This window comes from Penicillium macrosclerotiorum, assembly GCF_028827735.1.
Source record: "Penicillium macrosclerotiorum strain IBT 26536 chromosome Unknown utg000002l_segment0_segment0, whole genome shotgun sequence".
NCBI lineage: Eukaryota > Fungi > Ascomycota > Eurotiomycetes > Eurotiales > Aspergillaceae > Penicillium > Penicillium macrosclerotiorum.
Genome location: NW_026643082.1, coordinates 3,500,290 through 3,523,568, shown reverse-complemented (window position 1 = coordinate 3,523,568; position 23,279 = coordinate 3,500,290). Strand labels below are relative to the sequence as shown.

The window sequence follows — 23,279 nt, the reverse complement described above, 5'->3', positions numbered from 1 at the left end:
AGTGCATCGTAGGTTGTTTTGCCACTATAATACGTAGATCCTTCGGTGAAAATCAAAGGATATGAGTTTCAATTTGATAATAGGCAAGAACCTTATAGGTATTTTCACAATAACCTAATAATTTAGCATCTCAACAACATTACCCAACTGAGGCTGTTGGCACCATCTTCGGAACAACTCCTCTCGCGTAAAAGTTTTCTTTCCATTAGCAATCGCAAACACTGCTGTGATTATTATCACTCGTTGACCTGGTCGAATTTTGGCTTTGTGCTCTATTGTAGGGATGAGAGCCCGAGGCTCTATCAAGTTCGTGTTAGGGTCGGACTTCAATATTTTTCCCTCAAAAACGGTTTCTGTATCATTAATGCTCTTCAAGCCACTTACACCAGCTCTGCTCAAGGCGAGTGCGCTGATGCTAGTCTCCAGAATCCCCTCATGTCCAGATCCCCTACCCCATTTCTGATCTAGAGCGACCATTTGCCTTGGGTATTTTGCTTGTATCCCAAATCCTCCTTCAACAATCTTTATGTCTTCTGGTTCAATAGACTCTCGCGGAAGACTTTTTATGCTGTGGATTCTGATGTGCCAATCTGGCCATTGATCGCATGGCGGGATAAGAGTCGTCTCAACTTCCATATGGCCTGTTCTCCATGGCTTCCATGTGCTCTGCACACATTGTAGTTTTGCGTTACCAAAAGCAATACTTCTCAGACGGGGGCTTCCAATAGTCTCCCATCTTGTGGCCCATGAATCTCCACCGTCGCGGCTAATGACAAGTGAGTTGTCTGGAGCGAGTTGAGTCAATAGGCGTCCGGTTGGAACGCTGAAACCGAATGCAGAAGAATAAGCAAACTTGCTGTATTTTGCTTCTGTTGCCTTCAAAGGCCACATACAAAACTGACCACCCGAAAGTAAGAAATGATGCTGGCCATTGCGGTGATTACACAGGATTTGAGATGGTGCAGGCAGAAATTCAACACCGGAAATAAGGCCATATTCGGGCGATGAGGAAGAAAGGGGTGCGCAATTTCAGCAGCAGTCCAGAATTCGTCGGTGCTTTCCAGGGCTAGAACCACAAAGCTTTTCATGGCCCAGTAAGGGGATTGTGGCGAATTGTAGTCCTCGCACATGAACATATTTGGATAAAGGTACCCGATGGTCAAAGTTCCATCGACGGAAAATATCTGTGAAGAGTTCTTTCCCCACCATCTCAGATGTCGTAGCAGCACCCCTTTCACGAAGCCTGGAGAAGTATAACGATTTGAACCATCATAGCATTTGGCAACAGCGAAGGCTGCATAAAAAGCTCCCATAGCGAATCGATAGGTTAACGATCTGCCAAAAGGAATGGCGGCGCCATCTTCATCGAAAAATCTCCAGAACTGAGCCGCGAATTGCCTTGCCATATAGCGATAGCGGGCTACTCGACCAGGATCAGACTTTGCAGCAACTATACAATATAGAAGCTGGCTATACTGGATTGCAAAGCTCCCTGAGTAGTAGTCCGCCTGTCGACTGTAGGCCTCCTTCCCCGAGCCCGAATCATCCCTCCAGATTCCGTCGGCGGACCACCCATTCACTAGCTCAAAGCGATCCAACATCGCAAAATCGTTGTCAATGTAGCATTGAACTTGTTCATAGGGTATCCCGCACACGCGGCTTAAAGCAAGATTCGAAAAAATTCGAAACCACCGCCAGTTATTTTCCGGCATTATCTTGCCATTGAGGCCAGATAGCCAGTCGATTAAGTGTGAGCGGCTTCTGTCTGACAGTCTTTCATAGAAAATTTTGGGTGCCATTAAAATTGCGAATGAGATTGGTTCAGCCTCCACCATTCGCTGATCCCAGTCTCCAACAGCACCCCAGTACTCGGGATGCGCTGGGTTGACTCCATTGGCAAGACCTTCTACCAAATTTTGGACATATGAGGCAATTTCCGGCTCTTCTAGATCGAAATTGCTTGCAACCGCGGCGGCTATTGCCCAGATTGGGCGCGCATAACCTTCAAGCTGCGCGGCAGTTTCGTCAAAGTGGGCGCCTGAATAGACTGGCAACTGGACGCGTGCCTTTCCAGGTGAAAAGTAAGGCTTAAGCGCGCAGGTCAGAGCCTTTGTTGCGCTCAGTATATCCTTTCTGTCCCGAAATCTATTGTCGGAAAATCCACGAAGAGGGGGCATCGTGAACAGCTTATGCAATTGTTTCGTTGTTTAGGTGCCGTGCCGGATAACGTTGGGAAGAGTAGCGCCTCTGCGATAGTATTCAGCCTGTCGCATGCCAAGCTCGAGTTCGCTTAGATTATAGCCCCGAATGCAGAAGGTTTTGCCGGTGGAATTGATACGAAACGAGTCTGGTGCGGTGAGGGGTAAAGGAGCCAGTTCGGAGGATTGACTCTCCCGGCAGGTGGCAGTGTAGCATCGCCGATCCCCACAATTTCCCCAGATTTGTGACCGTAGTACTCGTAGGCTAGCAAAACTACTGGAATGCATTCGATGTGAATTTGACCAAGGACCTGCATTGACTTACTGCACTTTACAAATTTCGTCCTTTCCCCGTGGCCCACGGTTTCTAACTCTTGCCGCACTATGGATTCCTCCGACGCCCGAGAGGGCTCGACACAGAACAGTAACGAGTCAGAAACACCTGCATGCCAGTCATGTCGAAGTCGAAAATTACGCTGCTCGAGAAATCTTCCGGCCTGTAATCGTTGCAAGAGTCTTGGTAGCCCCCACTTTGCATTCAGCCTCGCGAAAGACTCGAGATTAATCAGTGGCCAGGTGTTGAATGTCACTATGACTATACCAGAAACAAACCAGGCGTGAAGATCGGAATAATCCAAACATTGACACATAGAGTAGGTGAGTATTAGAAACTCATCAAGATATCAGTAAGTATTGAGTCTGGCACTCACATCATTACAGAGATACTGGAAGCCGAAGTGCGAGCGGTTCGAGCCGAGCAACGTCCAGTAAACAACGTTTCAAGCTCGAACAGTCCAGATAACGATTTAGATAACATTAGAGGCTTGGTATCATCATTGATGGAGGAATGGTGGAGCCATCGTTCGCTCTCGGAACAACCCCTTCAACGATCTAGCGGCCAGAATATGGAAATTGAAAGTAACTCGGAGTCAAGTCAACCAAACATTGCGGTACCAGAAAGCCGTACATCTCAGAAAAGACGACGTCATGAAGATAATGACTCAAACGAACAGGTTCCAACATCTCATCTACCTCCTAACAACTTGGTAGAAGCTATTCTTGACGCATACTTCTCCGTTGTGCATCCTTTCATACCGATTATTCATGAAATGCTATTTCGGTCTCGTTTGCGAGACCCTTCAGAAAAGTCAAAGCTAGTCATAATCCTCCATGCTATGGTGGTATGTGCTATGCGATATGTCGCGAATGAACGACTTGCGACAGAGTGGCTTGAGCTATATCCAACCGCTCTGCAGAGGTCTTTTGAACTTGTACTATTGTCAGGAATGGGGCAATTATCTGTTGAAAACGCTCAAGCACTTGTCATAGTAGCATTTGTGCATATTGGTGATGGAACCGCCAACAAGGCATGGCCAATCATAGGCATGCTTGCTCGAGCCGTGGTTTTTCTAGGGCTTCACAAAGAGCCAGAAGAAAACCATATGCAAGACCATTGTCTGAAGCCATTGTGGCACCTTCCACCGCCTCGAGTTTGGACAGAAGCAGAAGAACGAAGGCGCGTCTTTTGGAATGTCTTCTTGCTGGATCGGTTCTGTTCCATGGTTACAGGGTATTTTTCCGCACTCAATAGTCAAGGTACCTCCAATAATTCCTTCTCATAAACCAGGTGGAATATGAGCCTGTCCAGTGAGGACGTTCAAGTCCGACTACCCAGTGACGGTCTTTATTGGGTCAAGGAAGAGCCTGTGATAACTCCATTTTTGAACATTTGGGATACATCGATGGCCAAGATAGGGAAATCAGTGTCTTTTCTTCCAAGTCATTTTTTTTCCCTTTCTGACCGAGACAAGGACGATGGGGCTACAGCATCGACATCCGAACGCATCTCCCCTGTTTCCCAGTCCCCGGAAAAGAGAAATACAGACCTTTCCACTATAGGATCATTTGCCTATTGCGTGGAAGCGACAGAGTCCCTTAACCGTGTTGTCAAATACTTCCTTCAGCGGCCTGTCGATTTCAAAAACAAACACCAGTTCAGCGCTTGGCTGACTCGATTTAAGGAATTAGATCTACAGCTTATCCAGTAAGCATCAATTGGAGAACTATCGCATATTCATATAACATATCTCTAATCCTTTTATTCTTCCAGCTGGAAAATGTTCCTACCTCGAAGGTGGAAAGATTCTAACATTTCGAAAGAACCAGCGTTCGTGCATATGGACCCTAATCTCACTCTTGCACACATCACACACAATACATCAATGATACTACTCCACCAGACGATTGCGTATCCACACAACACTGTCTTTGAAAAGTTGAGATCAGTAAGCTCAGGAAGTGCTGAAACTTGCCAACTTGCTGCGTCAGAGACTGCCAACATTGTTCAAAAGTACTTGCAATACACACCATTTGTGGGACTGGTCAGCCCACAATTCTCTTTTTGTGCATTTCTTAGTGCTCGTGTTTTGCTTGGTAAGCTCTGCATTTCCTCTTAATTGAGTGCGGCTGACCCTGTGCTATTATGCAGTTCATTCGCACATTCATAATTCCGTTGTCCCCGAGGCGTATCATGTACTTCTGTCTAGCCTCCAGCAGATGTCTGACCGTTGGATATCGATGAATCCAGGCTTAAGACTGAATTGTGAGGTGAGGAGCTTTGCAGGCAATCTCTTGGATCAACTCCAGGCTCTACAAAATAGAGACGGGCCGCCCTTCTTGAGCACTTCTTCAATGGGCTATGTTGCGGAGGTAAATACAGCTCTTGGGATTCAAATGCCGGACTCCAATCTACGAGAAAGCCAATGGATCGAAGAGCGTCGAGGCCAACAACGCCATAGCATAATACCCGTTAGTGAGAGACAATCTCACTACATCAGTGGAAGTCGGTTGAGACCTGAAAACAGCCAACAGAGTCCCTTCAACAATACGTAAGCCCTCAGCTCCTGTCTTGGGATAGTGCTGTTTACTAATTGACCATACCCAAAGGCTACATACCCCATCGTCGGGTTCTTTCCACAGTACGAGGTTCGAAAGGGAAGATCATTTTTCAGCTGGACCAGGAGCAGTTCCCTCTCAGAGAGGACCAACTCCTCCACCGCAAGAGAGGATGAACATAGCCCTGGATGGCATCTTTCCTGAACCCCAAGCGACACTGCCCCTTGGAAATCATATAGAGGGACTTGGTACGTTGTCTGACTTTCTCCTCGATCCTCAGTATGTGGATATGGATCGAATAATCAGCTTTCAAGACTCGATCATGCGTAGATAAGTGCTTCTTGATATGAAAATTTCGACATAGTCGCAATATCTCTTTTTGAAAAGTAATAAAAATATTGTCAGTTCCCTAGTAAAATGAAACAAAAGGCGTTAAGATTTCTGTAGACTTGTATGAAATCCCTCGTGCGCTACCACCGGCCTTCGGGCGAGAGATCCACCCGATACACAACGCGGGCCGAGAATTGATGGTCATCTTGCATTTTGTACGACAATCCTCCATGAAATTCTGGGTAATCCGCCGCTATTAATTAGTCTTAGTTTTCCACTGACTCGTTAGGCTTCATCGTCCAGGTGTTTGACAGCTCATTCCATCCCGTTTTCGCCCTTGATATCATGGCACCTGAAATTCTTAGCCCGCGTCCTCTATCCATAGACCCAGCCATGGATATCGTATCCAAATCCTTGAGCCATATTGCAGGCGGTGGTCATGGATCAAAGACTCTCCTGGGCCTGGCACCTTTGTTCCAAGAAAATACGCTGGCGAAAGTTCTGAGAACTGGTTCGACATATTTAGAAAACAATGTAAGAAACAAGATGCACCATCGTTATTCAATTAGATTCCTTAACCCTAGTCACTTCAGAATCCACCGACCCGCTTCCCAGAAACAGTGCCTCAGACTGGTTCAAGCTATGGAAAATATCAATGCAGAGATGCTGAATTTTGGACTTGCGGGTTCTTTCCCGGTAGTCTTTACTGTCTTCTTGAGAGGTTTCGAAAGTACCCCGGATCAAGTATATCTACAATCGCCGTTGGGACCGCCCTTCCAAATGACTTTCATACCAAGCTTCTTTCCTATGTGACCAATCTGTGTTGTAAATGGTCTGAACCTCTTTTCTCTATGGCATCTCGAAAAGACACTCACGATCTCGGGTTCATTGTCCAGCCAGCTCTTCAAAGGGATTGGGAGCTTTTTGGTCGACAGAAAAGTTTGGATGCACTATTATCTGCGGCCGACAGCTTAGCTTCAAGATATGATGACCGGGTTGGGGCTATTCGCAGTTGGAACAGATTTTCAAATGCGCATCATGACATTGAAAATATGGAAGAAGACTTCATAGTCATAATTGATAGTTTGTGCAGTACGAAGTCCGAATTATCTTTTCTGTTATTAAAACATGAAACTAAAATATTATTGACAGATCTCGATCTACTCTTTTATGCTGCGAATTATACGCGATCTACTCGCCTTCTCTCCATCGGAAAAACACACGCCACTACTCTTCTGACTACACATCTTCGCAAAGAGTCTGTGCCCAATAGAGAGACGTGTTATTCAACTTACCATGCTGTCAACTTTTGTCCAGCTAATAAAGGGCATCTGAAACGGAAATTCACTGCTCAGGGCTATTCGGACAACTCAACCTGGGCAAGAGGGCAGGCCTGGGCAATCCTAGGCTACGCGCAGACATTCTCATGGACCAAACAAGAGGTCTTTTTGCAAACCGCAATGGGCCTAGCGGACTATTTCATATATCGCATGGAACTTTCGCCGAAAGTCATTGAAGCGAGCGGCCATGGACGTTACGTTCCGCTATGGGATTTCGATGCACCGATTACTTTTACCACTGTCAAAGGGATACAAACGCCTCTGAGAGACGTGTCTGCTGGCTTGATTGCTGCAAATGGTATGATTATTCTCTACGGGCAGCTTCTCAGTTTGGGCCGACCAGAGTGTGCCAGACGCTATTTGGAGTATGCCTTGGCCATTGCAAATGACACGATCGCATTAGCATATAATCGAGAGCAAGTGTGCCTGTCCTTTGACAAAAAGAGCGAAACAATCCGAGTTGTGTCATCTGGAGAATCTGAGGGGCGTCTTTTCGATTCGATTCTAGAAAGATCAACTGCGAATTTCAATGAGGATCACGCCGATCGACACTGGGACCATGGCTTAGTCTATGCCGACTACTACTTTCTAGAGCTCGGAAATCGGCTCTTGGATATGGGTCTTGCTTTATAATGAATCAAGATCTATATTAGAGTACTTATTGATAGAAATCGGGCAGCTATTGTGCCAAATCCAAGGCATTGAAATGAAATATATTCCATGGTTTCCATAAACATTCTTCCGAGAGAAGATATTAGCAAACGTCCTGAGATTTGGACATACTTGAATTTGTCGACCAGGCTCCAACTAATCATCCTAGTGAAGTCAGAAGCATCAAATCCTTCGGATGAGATAAATCACTGCATCTGGTTCCGTAGCCCGTAACCTGCACCCCGCTCCCAGAATGGATCGACGTTCAGAACGCTCGGTTCTTCGGGCAATCAATTCGACCGGCCAGGAACAACTCGGTCGAAGAAAAGGTCCGAATGATAATGTTCACAGACAAATCCACTTGCGAGGAAATCGTGGTCGCCCTTGTGACGCTGATCAATCATGTTTCCTGAGAAGCCTATGGTCGGCAACCGCACAGCCCCTATTTAAAGGGTATGATTGCTTTAATGTTGTCAACAAACTATCACAAAATATGTTTTGGAACAGGATTCTCTGCTAGAATCATTGAATACAAACATGTTCTTCCAGACTGTGCGATACGGTGTCGCCATTGCAGTCCTTTTGGGCCTCGCCCAACCATCGTTGGGAGGCAGTTTTTATGTCGACTGCAGTCAAAGTTCAGAGGGTAATGGGAGCAGGTCTCATCCTTTCAGTTCCCTTGCAAAGGTCAACGAAGCAATTTTGAACCCTGGAGACTCATTGGAAATCAAAGCTGGGACAACATGTATAGGCACGCTATCACCGAAAGGTAGTGGTACGCAGAGCAGCCCTATATATCTCACCAGTTACGGCGATGGCGCTTTGCCTATCATCAACGGTTCAGGAGCAGAGGAGGCTGTCCGTTTGACCAATCAGAATTATTGGGACATTTCCAAAATTTCAGTCATTAACCCTGCCTCGACGATTGCCTGGCGACGGGGTATTGCGGCGATATCGGAAGATGGAAATGTCCACCGCGGCCTTTATATCCACGATGTTACAGTCTATAATGTTGCCGGCGAAACGAATAAAGCAACCCAGTCAGCTGCCTTTATAGCCTCCGCGGGCATTATTGTGAACGGCACCGAGAACGGCAGTCGGTATGACGATGTTCGCATTTACGACAATACCATCTATGACTGTGGTGGAGGCGGCATCAAGGTCCGCGTCGGTCAGATGAATAACCGGGGCGCAGAAACTCATATTTGGGGGAACAACGTCTCCAACGTTGGTGGTGATGGAATAGTCGTATCATATGGCATATCCCCTATGGTTGAAAAGAATGTCTGTGGGTTCCTCGGCCACGGCAAGTATCCATATACTGGGGGTAACTTCGCCGGAATATGGGTATTAGGGTGCGAGGACGCAGTGATGCGCTTCAACGTGGTGCACGATTCGCTCATGTCCGACGTTGACAGTGAAGCATTCGACTGCGACTGGGGCAACGAGGGCACTTGTACGGTCGAATACAACTACAGCCATGATAATGCCGGAGGGATATTCTTGAATTGTGACGGCTGCGGAACAGCCGGCGGTGCCACTCAGATCGTGCGATATAATATCTTCCAAAACGACTGCCGAATGTACAGCAACGGAGACGATGTACAGTTGGAGTTCTATAATAATGTGGTCTACTGCCCAGATAAGCAATTTGAAATCTCAGTGCCGCCACATACCAACCTCTCGAATAATATTTGGGTTGGGACTGCGAACTCAACCTTACCAACTGGGGCCTTTATTGAATGGAATACGAATCTATTTCAAACAGTTGCAATGCCCTTGGATACGGCTGGAAGTACTGGTAATCCACAGTTCACCAATCCCGGAACTGGAAAGGATAGTCTTGACTCCGTTAATGGTTATCAACTGCGCTCTGGGAGCCCTGCTTTAGAAAGTGGGATCTTTGTTACTGACAACGGTGGCCATGACTTTTGGAATAACATCGTTTCTACTTCTTCGTCTTCGAAGCCCAACATTGGAGCTTACAATGGGAGAGGTTTATGAGGACAGACTCAAGAAACAAATGGCCGATTCGATCATTTTATACTAATATGATAGGTCACTGGGATTGGCCAGCTCTCGACGTTACATAAAATCAGACAAATAATTAACTACATCATTCTTGATCTTCCGAGACAATCTGGTCACCTTTATGTTTTCGCTGGAGATGCTTTACTCTAGGAAGTTTAGCATGGAAGTAAGAAAATCATGATTGATGTTGCAGCGGTTTTATTTAAAGTATAGATTGTTCCCTTTTAAAAATACAAAACATCCTAGCTTCCTGTTACAACAGCTAAACCTTCGTAAATCTTCCGTTTTACGGCAAGGAAACTGCCAACGCCACGACCCAAGGCACCCTGGTTTGCCGCCGCCTGGGCGGAGGCCTCGATCTCGATTTTACCGGTGCCGGATTTCCGCACTGCAACTGATTTATCAATCAAGAGAGTTCCTTCACCGCGGAATTCCGCTGTGTGCCCTGCTGCTTGCATGAGCTTGCGAAGGTCAGCAAGACGAAGGTCGCCAACATGGAGTGGTCGGGCCACGGAGCGGGTGCCAGCAGCCATGCTAGTAGGCAGGGTATCGAGAAGAGGCAATGCATGTGGCTTCTCAGTGCTGCTCTCAATATTCGGCGTAGAAGCGGACGAGGCAGCTTCATCTTTGATTAGCTTGACCTTCTTGCCAGCTGTTTCGACGTCGTCACCATCTCCAGCTTCATCTGCAGGGGGCTCGGGCCCTCGCAACTGTGCTGTCAAAGCAACGACGCCTAAGCTGCGAACATGCTGCCAGTTAAGTCGCCTGACAAGGTTGTTGCTCAGCTTCACAGTCCAAGCGTTCGTGTCGACGCTTGCATCAACAGTATCGCCGTTCTCAGGAGTAAAAATGATGGCAGATGCATCCGCTACGGCTGCCGAGGCGTCAACGCCGATTTTAGTAGCGAGGAGCTTCTTGCACTCGGCTGCCAATGCAAATGTTTCTTCTTTCATTCCGCCGACCAGGATGAGCTTCTGTGGCTGGATAAGAGGAATTAACATCTCTAAGCTGCGTTTGTCGTGCAAGCCCGTGAAGTCAACGAAGGCGATGCGGGCATTAATCGTGACGGACTCTTTGCTATAAATCGCCTTGGCTGGGCCCTCGAACGTCTGCCCATCAGCTTCGTCTTCGGAAGATACTGCAGCATCAGCACCATCGCCATCTGAGACAATACTGAGATCATCACCGGCACCTGCCGCCACTATTTGGCCATCTTTGGAAAGTTGTTGACGTTTGTTTCCAGCAGCACCGCCGGAAAGCTTACGCCCGCCAGCGCCGATATTCTCGTCCCACCGTCGCTTCTGGCCAAGCTTTGTCTGAGCATCAGAGTGACGTTGCTGTACGTCGATATCTTCACGCTCTTCCGCTCGAAGATATTCCTCAGGACGGATAAACTCTCCATATTCGTCGCCTTTCTTTCTCGGTGCAACATACGGAAATATGCGTTCGCGGCCTTTCTTGCCACGGACATCGTAATCGTAGACGTTTTTCCGTCGGAGGAGAATGTTGATACCCAAATCTTCATCACTGAGCGCCAGTTTGCTGCGATTCGAATGTGCAAGTGTAGTCGAAAAGTTAAGCACGCGGCCTTGTTGTTCCGAGTCAGAATCCTCGGAGGAAGTTGAGCTGGACCGATCATCAAGGGCATCCGCGGCATTCTCAAGATTTTCCTGCCCACGTGCTTGAGAGGCATCCTGGAGTTGTCGCTTGGTGGCCAGGTACTGCTGGTAAAGTAATTGTTCTCCTGCATTCAAAGGCGCGCGCTGGACATCAGTCCATGTCAATTCACGCCCGCCGCTGTGAACTTGTTCAAGTAATTCCCCTTCCGAAGACTTTTCGAGTGCCACGCCATCCCTCCGCTCCTCGTACCATTGCCAAAGAGTGGCCCCAAGAGAAATGTTATTGAAGAAATTTCCCGCTCCCTCGATTGCCTTCTTCCGGAAGGAGTCGGTCAAAAGAAGCAAGTTGTTTGGACCTTCGGCAACCCGTTTCAGTGATTCTTTCGAGAATCCCCAAGCCAAAGAGGTATCAGATGCAAGTATGACCTTGGGTCCCTGGTCGGCCAGAAGCTTTTCAAGTCGCTTCTTGCGCTCCACAGTCTTGAGGTGCTTGAAAGTGAAGGGACCAACACCCTTGCCGCTGCTCTTTTCCTGACTTTGCCCCCCGGTCTTCTGGCCGGTAGCTCCATCTACGCCCTCGGCGGCTTCAAACTCGCGAACAATGTTTTCATCCATCCATTCCAGCATACTTCGAGCAAGACGCATTGTCGTGTTGACCTTGCCTCCGGCCAGATATAGGCCGGCTGATTGAAGGACATCATCTTTTCCACCCGCCGCGGCATCGCGCCAAGCATGTTCGAGTGCATACGCCAGCTCCAATACTCGGGCGCTAGTATCTGTTGGGATAAGAACAGTGCCACCTTTCGCAAGACTGCTTCGAATCATATCAAGAAGCAGATCGTCTCTCTTTTTGCGACCTCCAGAGAGCGCAAACTTATCGCCTCCTTTAGTACTACAAATCAAGGCTGTGGGTTTGCGCAATTGTTCAATGACCTCCGTGCCGCTGGCTCCAGAACCGCCAAACCACGCAGCACCTGCAACGACGCTCTCGCGCGCCTGGTTCCAGTCCATCGCATAGACGATAGACTCCATCCCATGTTGAATATGCCAGATCGTTCCACCGACAGTATGTCCAGCGTTGTAAGCAGTAAGAGTGAGCCCGTCCAGGGGCGGCGAAAACGGAGATGGGAGAGGTTGATGAGGTTGTGAGTATTTAAGCGGCTGAATGAGAGAAAAGTATCGGGCAATTTCCTCAGTCGTAGGTGGCTGAAGAAGAACACGCCCTGTGCTGCCAGCAGCTTCGGATTTTTCTTCACTCTCTCCCGCCGAAAATACCGCCGACGCGGCCGAGGATGCGCCAGGTTCTGAAATGGAGGCCTGGGGGAGGAAAGTAGCGGCAAGGGGTGCTGATGAGTAGAGATCTTGCAGACTTGTACGGCCAAGCGCGATGATTGGGCTGGTAGCATAGATTGGGATTTGCGTGAAGAGAGGGAACGTTCTGCAGCAGTGAACGAAGGCACCGATATGCGCGGGTGTCGCGTGAGTCAGAAGGATAAGGGAAAGAGTTGGAATATGTCTATCGGAAGCAAGGAATTAGTTTTAAATTGTCAAAGACAGGGAAGATTGAACGGAAACCGACTTCTCAAGCTCGGCCAAGTCCCGGGTATCGAAGGTATCGTCCCAGCCAACATCCACGAGGATCTTGATGCCACCATCGAGCTCCAAGATCGACTGCGAAGCTCTCGAGGATGAGGACTGGGCTCCGAGTAATGGTGTGAATGTGAACATGATGGGCTCCTTTTGTTGAGTCGCGATTCATCCACCTTACTCTAGTCGAGGGAGTGTGTTCGCGACAAGGGAAGGACACGTCCAATCAAGCCAAATCTGAGTATTGTTGTTCAGGACACAGGATATCTCATGGCTTCATGATTTAAATAAGGCAGTCTAGTCCTCTGTAAACGAAAGAAAATGAGGACTGAGGTTAGATATTCGAGAAAGAGCATTTGACGTTACCGTCCGATCTGCTTTGTCCCGGCCGGAAACCCAGCTGGTGTGTTTGCGTTGTTTGGAGCTTCTGGTCATGTGATCTGTTTTGATAGCCCAATCACAAATCGAGATAAAAACTATACCTGAGATACATGGCTCTATCCTACATAGGGCCAGGAGAAAACAACTTAAGATGACTAAGTCCATATTAAAGCTTCATCCGAATAACTACAATTCATTCATGAATAGAAACGCATTTCAACAATACAAAACAATCTACCCAGAACAGAACAATTCAAGCACCATAGCACGCATATATATTTATTTCATGGCTGTCGCTTTCTCTCACCCTGCTATTTCTGTTTCATAAACCTACCTGATCTATCTCGAGTATATGCTCTCCTTGTCTCCGATGGGCTGAGGATAGAGGTATGCGAGTCAGCCGACTTTGTATCGAGTCAGCCCCTTATTCCACGAGAGCCAGTAATAGGTCAACTTACAACCGTAGAGTCCATGGAACTAAATGGGCGATAGGGGATACTAAAAGGAGGTAGAGTATTTCTCGCCTTCTGCTCAATGACTGGTGGCATGGTCGCACCTGCCCATGGCCGTATTCGACGGAAGCATTCGACTGCTGGGAAGAACTTCACTCGTTCTACGGGATCGTCGCAAATTCGCTGACATGATCGAAGATAATCCCCGTCATTAAATCCAAGCTTTGGGATTGATACAGATATTGAACGCTGCAGTGGTTCATTTTGGGATGATCCAGATTCTGAACTACACAGTTCTGCTTCCCTCGTGTCTGGATTGAGCAAGGCCCCGAAAATTCCCTGCGCTCTTTGGAAATTTGGGGCTTTATATTCAAATGAGGTCAGCATGTACAACTGCCTATTTCTTGTTTTGACCGAAAGGATTTAACTCACCTGAACCTTGATGGGGGGTCTGCTTTGATGTCTCCGGGTCTGAGAGAATGGAAAAGGTTAGCACGACTATCGCTAAGCCACCAGTAAACGGTTAAGCTTTGTTCTCAGGTCGGGAAAAAGAAGGCTTGGATATGTGCAAGGAGCCCCTCGGAAATGGAAAGGAAGTGAGTCCTTCATCCATTATCAAGAAAGCCTCAACGGCCAGCATGAGTTGCATGATAAGTGAGATTTTGCGTAGGGTCCACTCATCCAAGGCTAGGTACATTTATACATTGGCACATTCCTACATACATCATCAAATAATGTGCACTGAATACAGAAAGAGACATACGAACATGCAAATGACTAGGATTATAACGCCAACCCAAACACATTTGTACTCACCTATTCGAGCGGTTTTGGGCCCATGCTCAGGAGGCGCTGGTGACGACCCCCGTGCTTTGTGAAATTCGGTGGGATCCAATTCTTCTTCACCAGAAGTTGGTGTACTCAAGCTCTCAGTATCAAAGCTATTGTATTTTTCAGGTGGCAAGGTAGCTGCTTCTGGATCTAAGGATTGGCTGATGTGTCCGGGAAGTCCCTGGGTTCCTTTCATGGTTTTAAATATCCTCGAGGAGATAGGATGAGCTAAAGCTGACTTTGTTGGCTTGGATCGTCCACGCCTCGGAGTGACCAAAGCTGGACGCTTGTAAGAGTGGTAGAAAGTATGGCGTTTCTCAATCCGACGGGAAGCTTCCTTGACTGGTTCAGGTAAGATTCGAGCTTTAGTCGGCAGCTGTGGCATCGGCGGCAATGGGTCTGCAACATTGGCGACTGAGGCTGCGTACGGACCTCTGAAGATCAATTTGCGGAATTGAGCTCGAATTATGGGATCGCGCAGCGCATTTTCGAGTTCCTCCAGGGCAAAATCATGAAGCTGTGCGCCGTTCATGCTAACCCAAGACGTCCATGATCCTGGATCAAATACCCACTTAAGCTCGGCGAGACCGATTCTCGTATCCCCAGAAAAAGCGTGGGAGTCTGGCCGTAGACCACGAACAATAGTTCTAGCTGGATGGGTTCTGATTAAATCTCTCTCATTGTCTTTGCCAAGGCCAAAGCCACTTGGTTCAACTCGCCAACGAGGGAATGGTGCATTACTCCCAAAGTAGAGAGTTGGAGTCTTGTGCAAATTGGCATTGGAGGAAGTATGGAATTTTAGCGACGTCCCCGTGGGGTCCACAGTCCTGGGCACCATGGTGAGCCCTTGTGACTTTGATTGAGCTCCAGTGTTCTCTTTCTTGTTCATGGGAGCTTTGTGCGCCCCCTTCAGTTCAGATAAGACTCCGAGGGAAGCCATACCCGAACTTACACTAGAATCATTGACCATCCCGACAGTTGTCTTTGAAGTTGATGTTGGAGCCTCGTCCGAGTTGTTAAGTTCGTTTCTTAATTCTCGGCTGCCTCTGTTTGAAGATCGGGTCCTGCTCTGTCTCGCAGCCGGGGTGTCAGAAGGAGGTCGGGGGGAATCCCGAGTCATCTGCTGCGTCTGTGCTAGGAGAAGGGTGATGCGGTGCGGAATTTAAGGATTCGAAGATTAATTTCCAAGTGTCTGAAAATATGGCTTTGGTTATGAGTATAATGAAAAAAAATTATTTCGTTGCTTGGGATGATGCTCACTAGTTTTACAATCTTCCTAGTGGACGAAATATTATGCGAAACGTCACTATGCAAAGGAGGCAAGAGTCGAGAGAGAAACGCTTGGTCAAAGTACGTCTTTAGAGCACTCAATGACGCCTGATTATGTCTACTAATTCCCTCAAAGAAATGTGAGCGCCTGGCGGGCCAACAAAAATGGGTTCTTTGTATAGTTCTTCGCTCGGCCCCACGCAGCAGAATGCCCAAGGGACACTGGGGACAAAGACACGGGGTCAATTTTTTAAACCTGTCAACCAACTTGCTTTGAGTTCAAGACTATATTCAGTCTGACCTCTAGAATGCTGTAACTCAAAATTGCTCCGGAGACGGGTCAGAAGATCTGCTTGTTAATGTTCTCTGCTTTTGCTGATACAAGCTACGATACCTGAGTTCCTATATTGACCATGGGGATACGTCTTTCCGAGCAAGATTTGATTGCCAAAAAGACTGAATGCACCTTGACGAGATGGTCCTCTCAAGATCAAAATCTTTTCCCGAGGATCCTTAGGGTTGAGAAGAAGCTAAGATGGATTTGAGCTTGGTGGTATATGTGAAATGCCATCATCATTCATTCTTGCAAGATTAGTGGGATTACCTTTTTTTTTTCAGACCAAAGCGATAACTAACAGCGTCGATCATGAATCATAATTTCGGCGCAGAATTTGCCTTCTTTGAGTTATGGGGCGAAAGAGAGGCAAGACGGCTAGGGCGCGGTGTTCTTTGTATTGCAGTCGCTGGACAGTCCCCGAAACTTGCAAATGACTCGGTTGTTCTGTCTCGTGAAAGAATCAAGAGACCGGCCAGGAACATGTGATTAGGTATGACGTTTATCCCTTGGAATGTGAGGGTGCTACTCTACTGCCGTCATTGTTCTATTCTAAGGAAGAACTGGACTCCTGGAACGCGTTCCTAGGGGCATCGATCCAGCCTGTTTTGCGGATCTGCGCAAGAAAACAAGATCGGTAATCGTGTTGACTGGGCGGCTCGCACATCCGAGATCTCCAGACCTGATCTACCAGACCTGAGACCCCGGATTATAGTAAAAGGAACTGCCCTCGATTGGCGTACATTCCCCGGAAGGGCGGGGATTGAACACTGGCCGTTGAATCTGTTGAAGGAATCGAGAAGCGAGCAGATGAATTAGTTTCTGGATGTTTGACTACTTGATCTCACTGGCCTCGTTCAACTTTTCTTAGTCTACACCAGCATGATTTGTATACCGGTGGTCGAGCGATCTAGGTGCTTATATCAGGGTTTTTAATACTGACGGCTTTCGGAAGAGTTGGAAAGAAAACAGTAAAGCAAATAGAAACAGAGGTGAACAAGAGAAAATAGCATTAATTTGTTGCTAGTATGCAGCCACTGGGATATTGAAGTTTTCACCATTCCATTCCAATTTATTTCACCGCTAGAAAAAATCATGAGGTCTAGTCCCTCGAAAGCAACCATTTTCTGTTAACGCAAATATACCATCTTCCTGAGCTAGATACTGCTTACTGCCAGTACCGGGGCTCATCGAAGACATGGTAGCGGTGTCCACGGACACCATCGCCACGGAAGAGAGCCGGGAAGCGCCGGCCAACGGGAACCATGTCCTCTGGGACACGCATCTCGTTTTCGGGCTCGGGCTCGCCGACGACGAACTTGCCGACCTATATCTCCAGTTAGTGAAATTCAGAATAGACAGCACGTGAAGGAATGGAGAGTGACTTGCCTGTATCTCAGTATCCGTGATAGTGTCACGGCTGATACGAGCATAACCGGTGCGATGAATCTTCTTGTAAAGGACGTATTCGCACCAGCGGTCCCAATCAGTTGGATCGATATCCTTCATACCGCTGACATCGCTGACATAGGTGTTGTAGTTACCCTCGAGCGGCTTGGTGACCAGGTAACTCAACAGGATCAGAGGGCGCGGGGACGAGCCCATTAGTTTCGACAGATACTCAGTTTGGAGACGACGATCTTCGGGATCTTCCTCTTGACCGGAGTGGAAGACAACCACATCAACCATCTCACCATACATGTCCAGGGTGGCATGGATGGCAGGGGCAAGTTCACCAACAGGCGAAGGGAGCAGGTGATGGGTCGAGTTGACGATGGGGAACTTGGACAGCAAGGCCGCACCCCAGGTGTGCTTGTTGGGACCAGGCCCGAAGTCGGCGTAGTAGCCAAGATCTTCGGCGATGTACTGAGTGACATCCTTGTTACCCATGATAATGCGCTGATTGTCGGACTCAAGGAAGCCGATGACATCGAGCTCAAGCTCACCGATGACATCACGCATACGGCGCTCGGCAGCCCACATATTGTTGTCCAGGCCGAAGTGGACGGTCCAGATACCGGCAGTTACCACCTTGTCTTCCTTGTGGTGAGGGACATAGTCGTTAGTCGGGAAGCGGAGATAGGCCACCGACACGGAGAGCAGCTGCAGGGCAGCAAGGACATAGATGTAATATGAGCGTTGGCGCTTGCTGTTGGGGCTGATGGGCTTGTTACGGGAGCGAGTCGAGTTCGAGGTCGCAGCCGAAAATACACCAGCGCCGATGGCGAGCATAGTGGTGATCATGACCCAATCAGTATGTTCACGCACAAGCGGTCCACCAGGAACAAAGGCATAGGCGACAACCCAGACATGGAAGAGAAGCATGAAAACATAGAAAAGGAAGCCAACGCCAAACACGGTCGCCGGGGAGTGACGGACACCAGAACTGATCAGGACAGGAGAAACGGCCATAATATAGAAGGCGAAAGCAAGGGCTCCATAATATCCAGTCCAGTGGTGGTAGCAAGTCAAAAGAGCCGCGCCAAGCGAGCCGATTCCAAAGGCAGTCCAGCTACCAGCAGTAGTAGGGTGGAACACACCATAAACGAGACCGGCACCCATGACGAAGATAGTTACAGCACCATGGGGCACAGCAATCGGGCCACGGACGGGGTATCCCTCCCAAACCCACGAGATCATAGTGCTTGAGTCAGTGAGAAGAGACACAATGGCAAACATTAGTCCACCGAAGCCAATACCAGCCAGGATAGACGAGCCCTTCTTGCCGCTGGCAGGGAGATAGTCGCCGCCGCTAGTAGTGGTGGGCCGCTGGGAGCGAAGGACGGCAAAGACAGCAATGAAAAGACCGATCTTGTTCCAACCGCCATTATCGGCGTGCATAATCGGCCAGAGAGGATTATTGGTGGAGCACGCAAACTTGGAAATGGTGGACATGATGAGACCAATACCCCAGGCCATGATACGAGTCTCCAGACGAGGCGTGTTGGCACGCTCAGCAAAGAAGGTCGCAGTCCACGCTGCGCAGGTGGTCGAGAGAGCGAAGGCAGTGACAAAGAGCCGGTTAGCGGGATCCTGGAACTTGTAGGCCAGGAGGCCAGCCAGGGAAATCAAATGAAGAAGACGGAGGTTCTTGACGGCCAGCTGTCTCAAAGACGGGATGGCAAAAAATAGAGGCGACATGCATGCAGCAATGGCAACTTCATAACCCGAGATACCCATATGCCACAGTGGGAAATCTATAAATATAAAGTCAGCAGGGTTGTTCTCCAGTGTAAGAAAGACTGGTGTCACTAACACCACACAAGCACGGGTAGACCGGTCACAATTGTCCAGAAAACAAACTATAGTCAACCGTCAGCGAATTTTCAATACTATCAAGCTAGGCACCATACTCCGTTGTAAACGTCGGCAGCGGCGTCAATGATCTCAGTCCAGAAGAAGCCCTCGCCGAAGGTGTTGCCGACAGACTTGCCCTTCCTATACTACGTGGTTAACCTCCGAAGGGGTTTCGAGGAGCTTATGGGAAGTACACACTCTTTTTCAAGGACAGAATCCGCAGTCGTCTTCAACTGCCTGAGAAATGATAGCCAATTTAGAAAATGCTTTTTCTCATAACCAAACGTAACATGGCACTATACATTTGTTGTGGGTGTCATTTCGGAAGCCACGGTACATACCCTCTGCTGATTCCCTTCACATCGCGCACCACCAGCTCGAATCCCTCAAAGTCAAGCACCGTAATCGCATCAAAGCCCACATCGAACAAAATCAAAGACCACTCAAAAAAGGCGTATCGGGTGTAAGCTAGAGATATGTGTCAATAGAGCGAAAAAAAGTCAAGTGACAAAGATTCATAGCAGTGATTGACTTACCACCAGCGACCTTGTGGACCTTGTGCTGAATGAAGTAATAAATCAATGGCACCAGAGTCCCGAAGAACAAGCTCGCCATGATCTTGCGGTACTTTACAGCGCGGCGGTTGTTGGGGCTCAGGGCAAGGCAGCCTAGCGTCCACGGCAGCGTCGCCACGAGATACGAGATCATAAAGATGTCATGCCAGTCATGGTCATCGGTGGAAGTGACATAAGTCCATCCACCACAGGTCAAGGTACGGAAAACACCCACGCCTGCGACGATCTTGGGCAGAGTCGAGTTCGGGCGCGCGGTCAGGACGTACCACAGGAAGACGAGAGCGAAGCGAGGGCCGGAGGTAATAGCGATGAAGACTTGGAAGAAGGAACGCTCCGGATAGCGATCACCGATGGTTGCAGACACGGAGGGGAACCATTCATCGGGATAACCGTAGTGTTCGTTTTGGACGATCTTGTGGTAATGCAACGCACAACCGACAATCAATGCGCTGAAGAAGGCGGCATACGCGAAGATGGTGTGAGCCCAGGCAATCCATTTGCCATTGATCTGCATTGAAATTGAGTCAGTGGCGGAGAAGCTTATCGCGTGTCAGGGCACGTACGGCAACCACGGCATCTCCATCCTTAAATCTGGGGGCCATGGCGGCGCCGAGAGAGGGAGAACTCTTCTTCTCGGAGGTATATAGGAGACCGAAAGAGGTTACAAAAAGAGCGTCAAGAAACGAAAGAAAGAATGACAGCTTAGAGAGCGAAGGGCCCCTGAGGTAAGGAAAACATCGGATCCGCCGGTGCTCCAGAGTGTCCTTGTTGTCCGCCTAGCCCGTCTAGCCCGATCGGGTTTAGCTCAGACCCGGTGGTCGGTGCTTTGGTCCATGCGGGATGCCGACAACTTTTTTTTCTTGTGATCGTCCTGTGTTTCTGACCCTGCACTCTGTCCACCATGTCCGCCGCAACCGACAAGGCCCGGTTCTTCCTCGAGCAGTCCGTACCAGAGCTCAAAGAATACGAGCGCAAGAAGATTTTCAGCAAGGTGGGTGCGCCACTGGCGACCGGTGGAGTGGAGTTACGAGCTAACATTCATCTACCAGGATGAAATCACCTCGATCATCAAGAAGCGGTCCGACTTCGAACACAAACTCAACTCGCGGGGCGCAGCGCCGATCGACTTCGTGCGATATGTCGAATATGAAATGAACCTCGAGTCCCTCCGTAAAAAGCGAGTCAAGCGCCTCGGCATTCGGTCCGCGGGACACGGCGGTCAGCGTCGCATTTTCTTCATCCTCGACCGAGCCACTCGCAAATTCCACGGCGATCTCAACATTTGGATTCAGTACATTGAATATGCTCGCAAGCAAAAGGCCCACAAGAAGCTCTCCAACATCTTCACCGATGCGCTACGGTTCCATCCGACCAGTGCGGAATTATGGATCTACGCCGCCAAGTCAGTACTTGACGACCACGCCGACATGTCGCAGGCTCGAAGTTATATGCAGCGAGGCCTACGGTTCTGCAAGAGTGTCCGGTCGCTTTGGATCCAGTATGCCAAGTTGGAATTGATCTACATCGCCAAGCTGGTTGCCCGCCAACGGATATTGGGCTTGGACGAGGCCAGCCGCTCCCAGTTCGCCCAGGAAACGGCAACGGAGGATGCCGATGCCGATGCCGATATGATTGCGCTACCAAAAATCACGGCTGAGGACATCAATCCTACCCGGGGGGACGAGGAGGTGGACCAAGAAGCGCTACAGACCCTGAATGCCACACCCGCATTGACGGGGGCTATCCCGCAAGCCATTTTCGACGCTGCCATGAAAAACTTCCAGCAGGATGACCGGTTCGGGGCCGAGTTTTACGCGATGGTATTGGAGTTCCCAGATGTTCCGTGTCTGCGCAAGATTCTGGGACACGTGGTGGAGACAATGCGGACGCACAAGCCCGCCAGCCCCCGTACGCAGATCTGTTACATCAAGTTTCCGACCGCGGGTGTGATGGTCACGTCACCGGAGTTCCCACGCGCCCTTGGAAGCTCGCTGGCCCGCCTGAAGGAGTGCTCAATGACCAGCGATCTCGCCTCGGAGGTAGTGAGCTGGCTACAGCCAATTGCCAACACGGAGGATCTGGATCCTGCCTTAAAGAAGGTCGTTGTGGCGACCATGCGCAATGCGGAACGAGTTTCATCGAAAGCGTAATGTGAGGCATACCCGAAGTACCTTGTTTGATATAGCACTTGAGAGGCGTTTGGGATTGGATGATGAATCAAAAAAAGCAGAATGTTCGAGGGGCCCTCGAAAATTCCCATTATCTGTTTCTAATTTCTAATGTTGTTGTTGGTATCGTGAATATTAGTTCTGTAGGCAGGTAGGTGAGCGGTAAATTGACCCCCTAGAGGGGAGGCCACATCCCCCCCCCCCCCCCCCATATCAATCATCGTACTTGTTTCCCCGCCGATTACTCTTCTTGCTGCTATGAAACTTCTTGTCCTTCAAACGAGCTTCGTTCTGGGCCCGTTGTCTGTTTGTCATTGGTTAGGAGATCGACTTCCAATGTGGTTGGTAGTGCCAGTGGAGTGCATTGGAACGGGCCTACAAGTTGTGTACGCGATCCTTCTGCTCCTTGGAGGTCTCGCCGGGAATAACCTCCTTGGCCGATCTGACCAGGAGCTGGTAGAGCTTCGTATAGCAGGAGTCGACATTGATTGACTGCTGGCGCGACTCATCGGATTGGATCACCAGCGTTTGTGAGCGCTCGGAGACAAAGCGCGAGGTGCGCAGCGGGGAGTGTAGCAACCGTGGCACCAGCGGGAACAGCTCCACTAAGGGCACTTTCAAGGTCGCCTTAGAATTGACTCTGTTGGGGGGGTTTCGGGAGGCAGGGGCCCCCACGGTCTCGACGTTAGCCTTGCAGATATTACCGGAGCGCTTCGGATTTGCACCGACTTGTTCACGTTCTGTCCGCCCGGTCCGCTTGAACGGCTGAAGGAGAGCTCGCCAACCTGGCGGGGAATGGAATTGGAGTCGAAGTTCTTCAGCCACCTTCGCGCTAGCTCCAGTTCCTGCTGGTCAGATGACCCCGTCCGCGACGCCCACCGGGGCCCAAAGGGAAACGGCCGGATCCAGCGAATGGAGCGAAGCGCGCATGACCGCCATGGGAGCGGCATTTTGTTTTCCTGCTGCCCGACTCCGAGCAATAAATAATGCTCCAGTTGGAGGTGGGTTGGGGGGGAAAGGGAGATTGTGTACTCCGTCCAAAGTACAGCCGCAGAAGTTAACGGAGGGACGCTGGTGGAGATGTCCTGACTAATTGCAACGATCCTGCCGCGGAAAGGAGGTTCCCGACTTAATTGCCCAGTCTAAAACTTCTTGCCTTTCCCACCAGCCTTCTAGGACCCCGAGCTAGACGAAGGAATGCAGGAGGCGCAGAGAGGTGCAGAGAGGTGCAGGAGAAGAAATGATCATGCACCCCGCCCTCCGTCGGCACGGCTCCGTCCGGTTACATGGACTGTGTATATGGACTCTGTATATGATCTGT

The 23,279-nt window shown here is 49.2% G+C and overlaps 8 protein-coding genes across 8 annotated transcripts; 3 read left to right on the top strand and 5 right to left on the bottom strand.

The window, feature by feature from the left end:
- Nucleotides 1-878: 878 nt before the first annotated feature.
- N7462_002413 (DUF2264 domain-containing protein) lies at nucleotides 879-2,177 on the bottom strand (the record flags this gene model as incomplete). The annotated part of the gene is made up of 1 exon (XM_057074139.1): nucleotides 879-2,177. One exon carries the CDS (start codon nucleotides 2,175-2,177, stop codon nucleotides 879-881), a length of 1,299 nt encoding a protein of 432 aa, XP_056937780.1.
- Nucleotides 2,178-6,274: 4,097 nt separating this feature from the next.
- On the top strand, nucleotides 6,275-7,396 carry N7462_002412 (Six-hairpin glycosidase-like protein; the record flags this gene model as incomplete). The annotated part of the gene is made up of 2 exons (XM_057074138.1): nucleotides 6,275-6,506; nucleotides 6,576-7,396. 2 exons carry the CDS (start codon nucleotides 6,275-6,277, stop codon nucleotides 7,394-7,396), a joined length of 1,053 nt encoding a protein of 350 aa, XP_056937779.1.
- Nucleotides 7,397-7,951: 555 nt separating this feature from the next.
- On the top strand, nucleotides 7,952-9,418 carry N7462_002411 (right-handed parallel beta-helix repeat-containing protein; the record flags this gene model as incomplete). Its single annotated transcript, XM_057074137.1, has 1 exon — nucleotides 7,952-9,418. The coding sequence occupies one exon, from the start codon at nucleotides 7,952-7,954 to the stop codon at nucleotides 9,416-9,418; it is 1,467 nt and encodes a 488-aa protein (XP_056937778.1).
- A 269-nt stretch (nucleotides 9,419-9,687) lies between these two features.
- N7462_002410 (cleavage polyadenylation factor subunit CFT2) lies at nucleotides 9,688-12,792 on the bottom strand (the record flags this gene model as incomplete). The annotated part of the gene is made up of 2 exons (XM_057074136.1): nucleotides 9,688-12,580; nucleotides 12,644-12,792. The coding sequence occupies 2 exons, from the start codon at nucleotides 12,790-12,792 to the stop codon at nucleotides 9,688-9,690; spliced, it is 3,042 nt and encodes a 1,013-aa protein (XP_056937777.1).
- A 1,419-nt stretch (nucleotides 12,793-14,211) lies between these two features.
- On the bottom strand, nucleotides 14,212-15,153 carry N7462_002409 (uncharacterized protein; the record flags this gene model as incomplete). Its single annotated transcript, XM_057074135.1, has 2 exons — nucleotides 14,212-14,225; nucleotides 14,301-15,153. The coding sequence occupies 2 exons, from the start codon at nucleotides 15,151-15,153 to the stop codon at nucleotides 14,212-14,214; spliced, it is 867 nt and encodes a 288-aa protein (XP_056937776.1).
- A 1,933-nt stretch (nucleotides 15,154-17,086) lies between these two features.
- N7462_002408 (uncharacterized protein) lies at nucleotides 17,087-20,392 on the bottom strand (the record flags this gene model as incomplete). The annotated part of the gene is made up of 8 exons (XM_057074134.1): nucleotides 17,087-17,245; nucleotides 17,284-19,115; nucleotides 19,175-19,220; nucleotides 19,272-19,356; nucleotides 19,414-19,452; nucleotides 19,557-19,683; nucleotides 19,752-20,298; nucleotides 20,354-20,392. 8 exons carry the CDS (start codon nucleotides 20,390-20,392, stop codon nucleotides 17,087-17,089), a joined length of 2,874 nt encoding a protein of 957 aa, XP_056937775.1.
- A 299-nt stretch (nucleotides 20,393-20,691) lies between these two features.
- Nucleotides 20,692-21,940, top strand: N7462_002407 (snoRNA-binding rRNA-processing protein UTP6; the record flags this gene model as incomplete). The annotated part of the gene is made up of 2 exons (XM_057074133.1): nucleotides 20,692-20,781; nucleotides 20,840-21,940. 2 exons carry the CDS (start codon nucleotides 20,692-20,694, stop codon nucleotides 21,938-21,940), a joined length of 1,191 nt encoding a protein of 396 aa, XP_056937774.1.
- Nucleotides 21,941-22,171: 231 nt separating this feature from the next.
- On the bottom strand, nucleotides 22,172-22,908 carry N7462_002406 (peptidyl-tRNA hydrolase domain protein; the record flags this gene model as incomplete). Its single annotated transcript, XM_057074132.1, has 3 exons — nucleotides 22,172-22,262; nucleotides 22,338-22,636; nucleotides 22,696-22,908. The coding sequence occupies 3 exons, from the start codon at nucleotides 22,906-22,908 to the stop codon at nucleotides 22,172-22,174; spliced, it is 603 nt and encodes a 200-aa protein (XP_056937773.1).
- Between the last annotated feature and the right edge of the window lie 371 nt (nucleotides 22,909-23,279).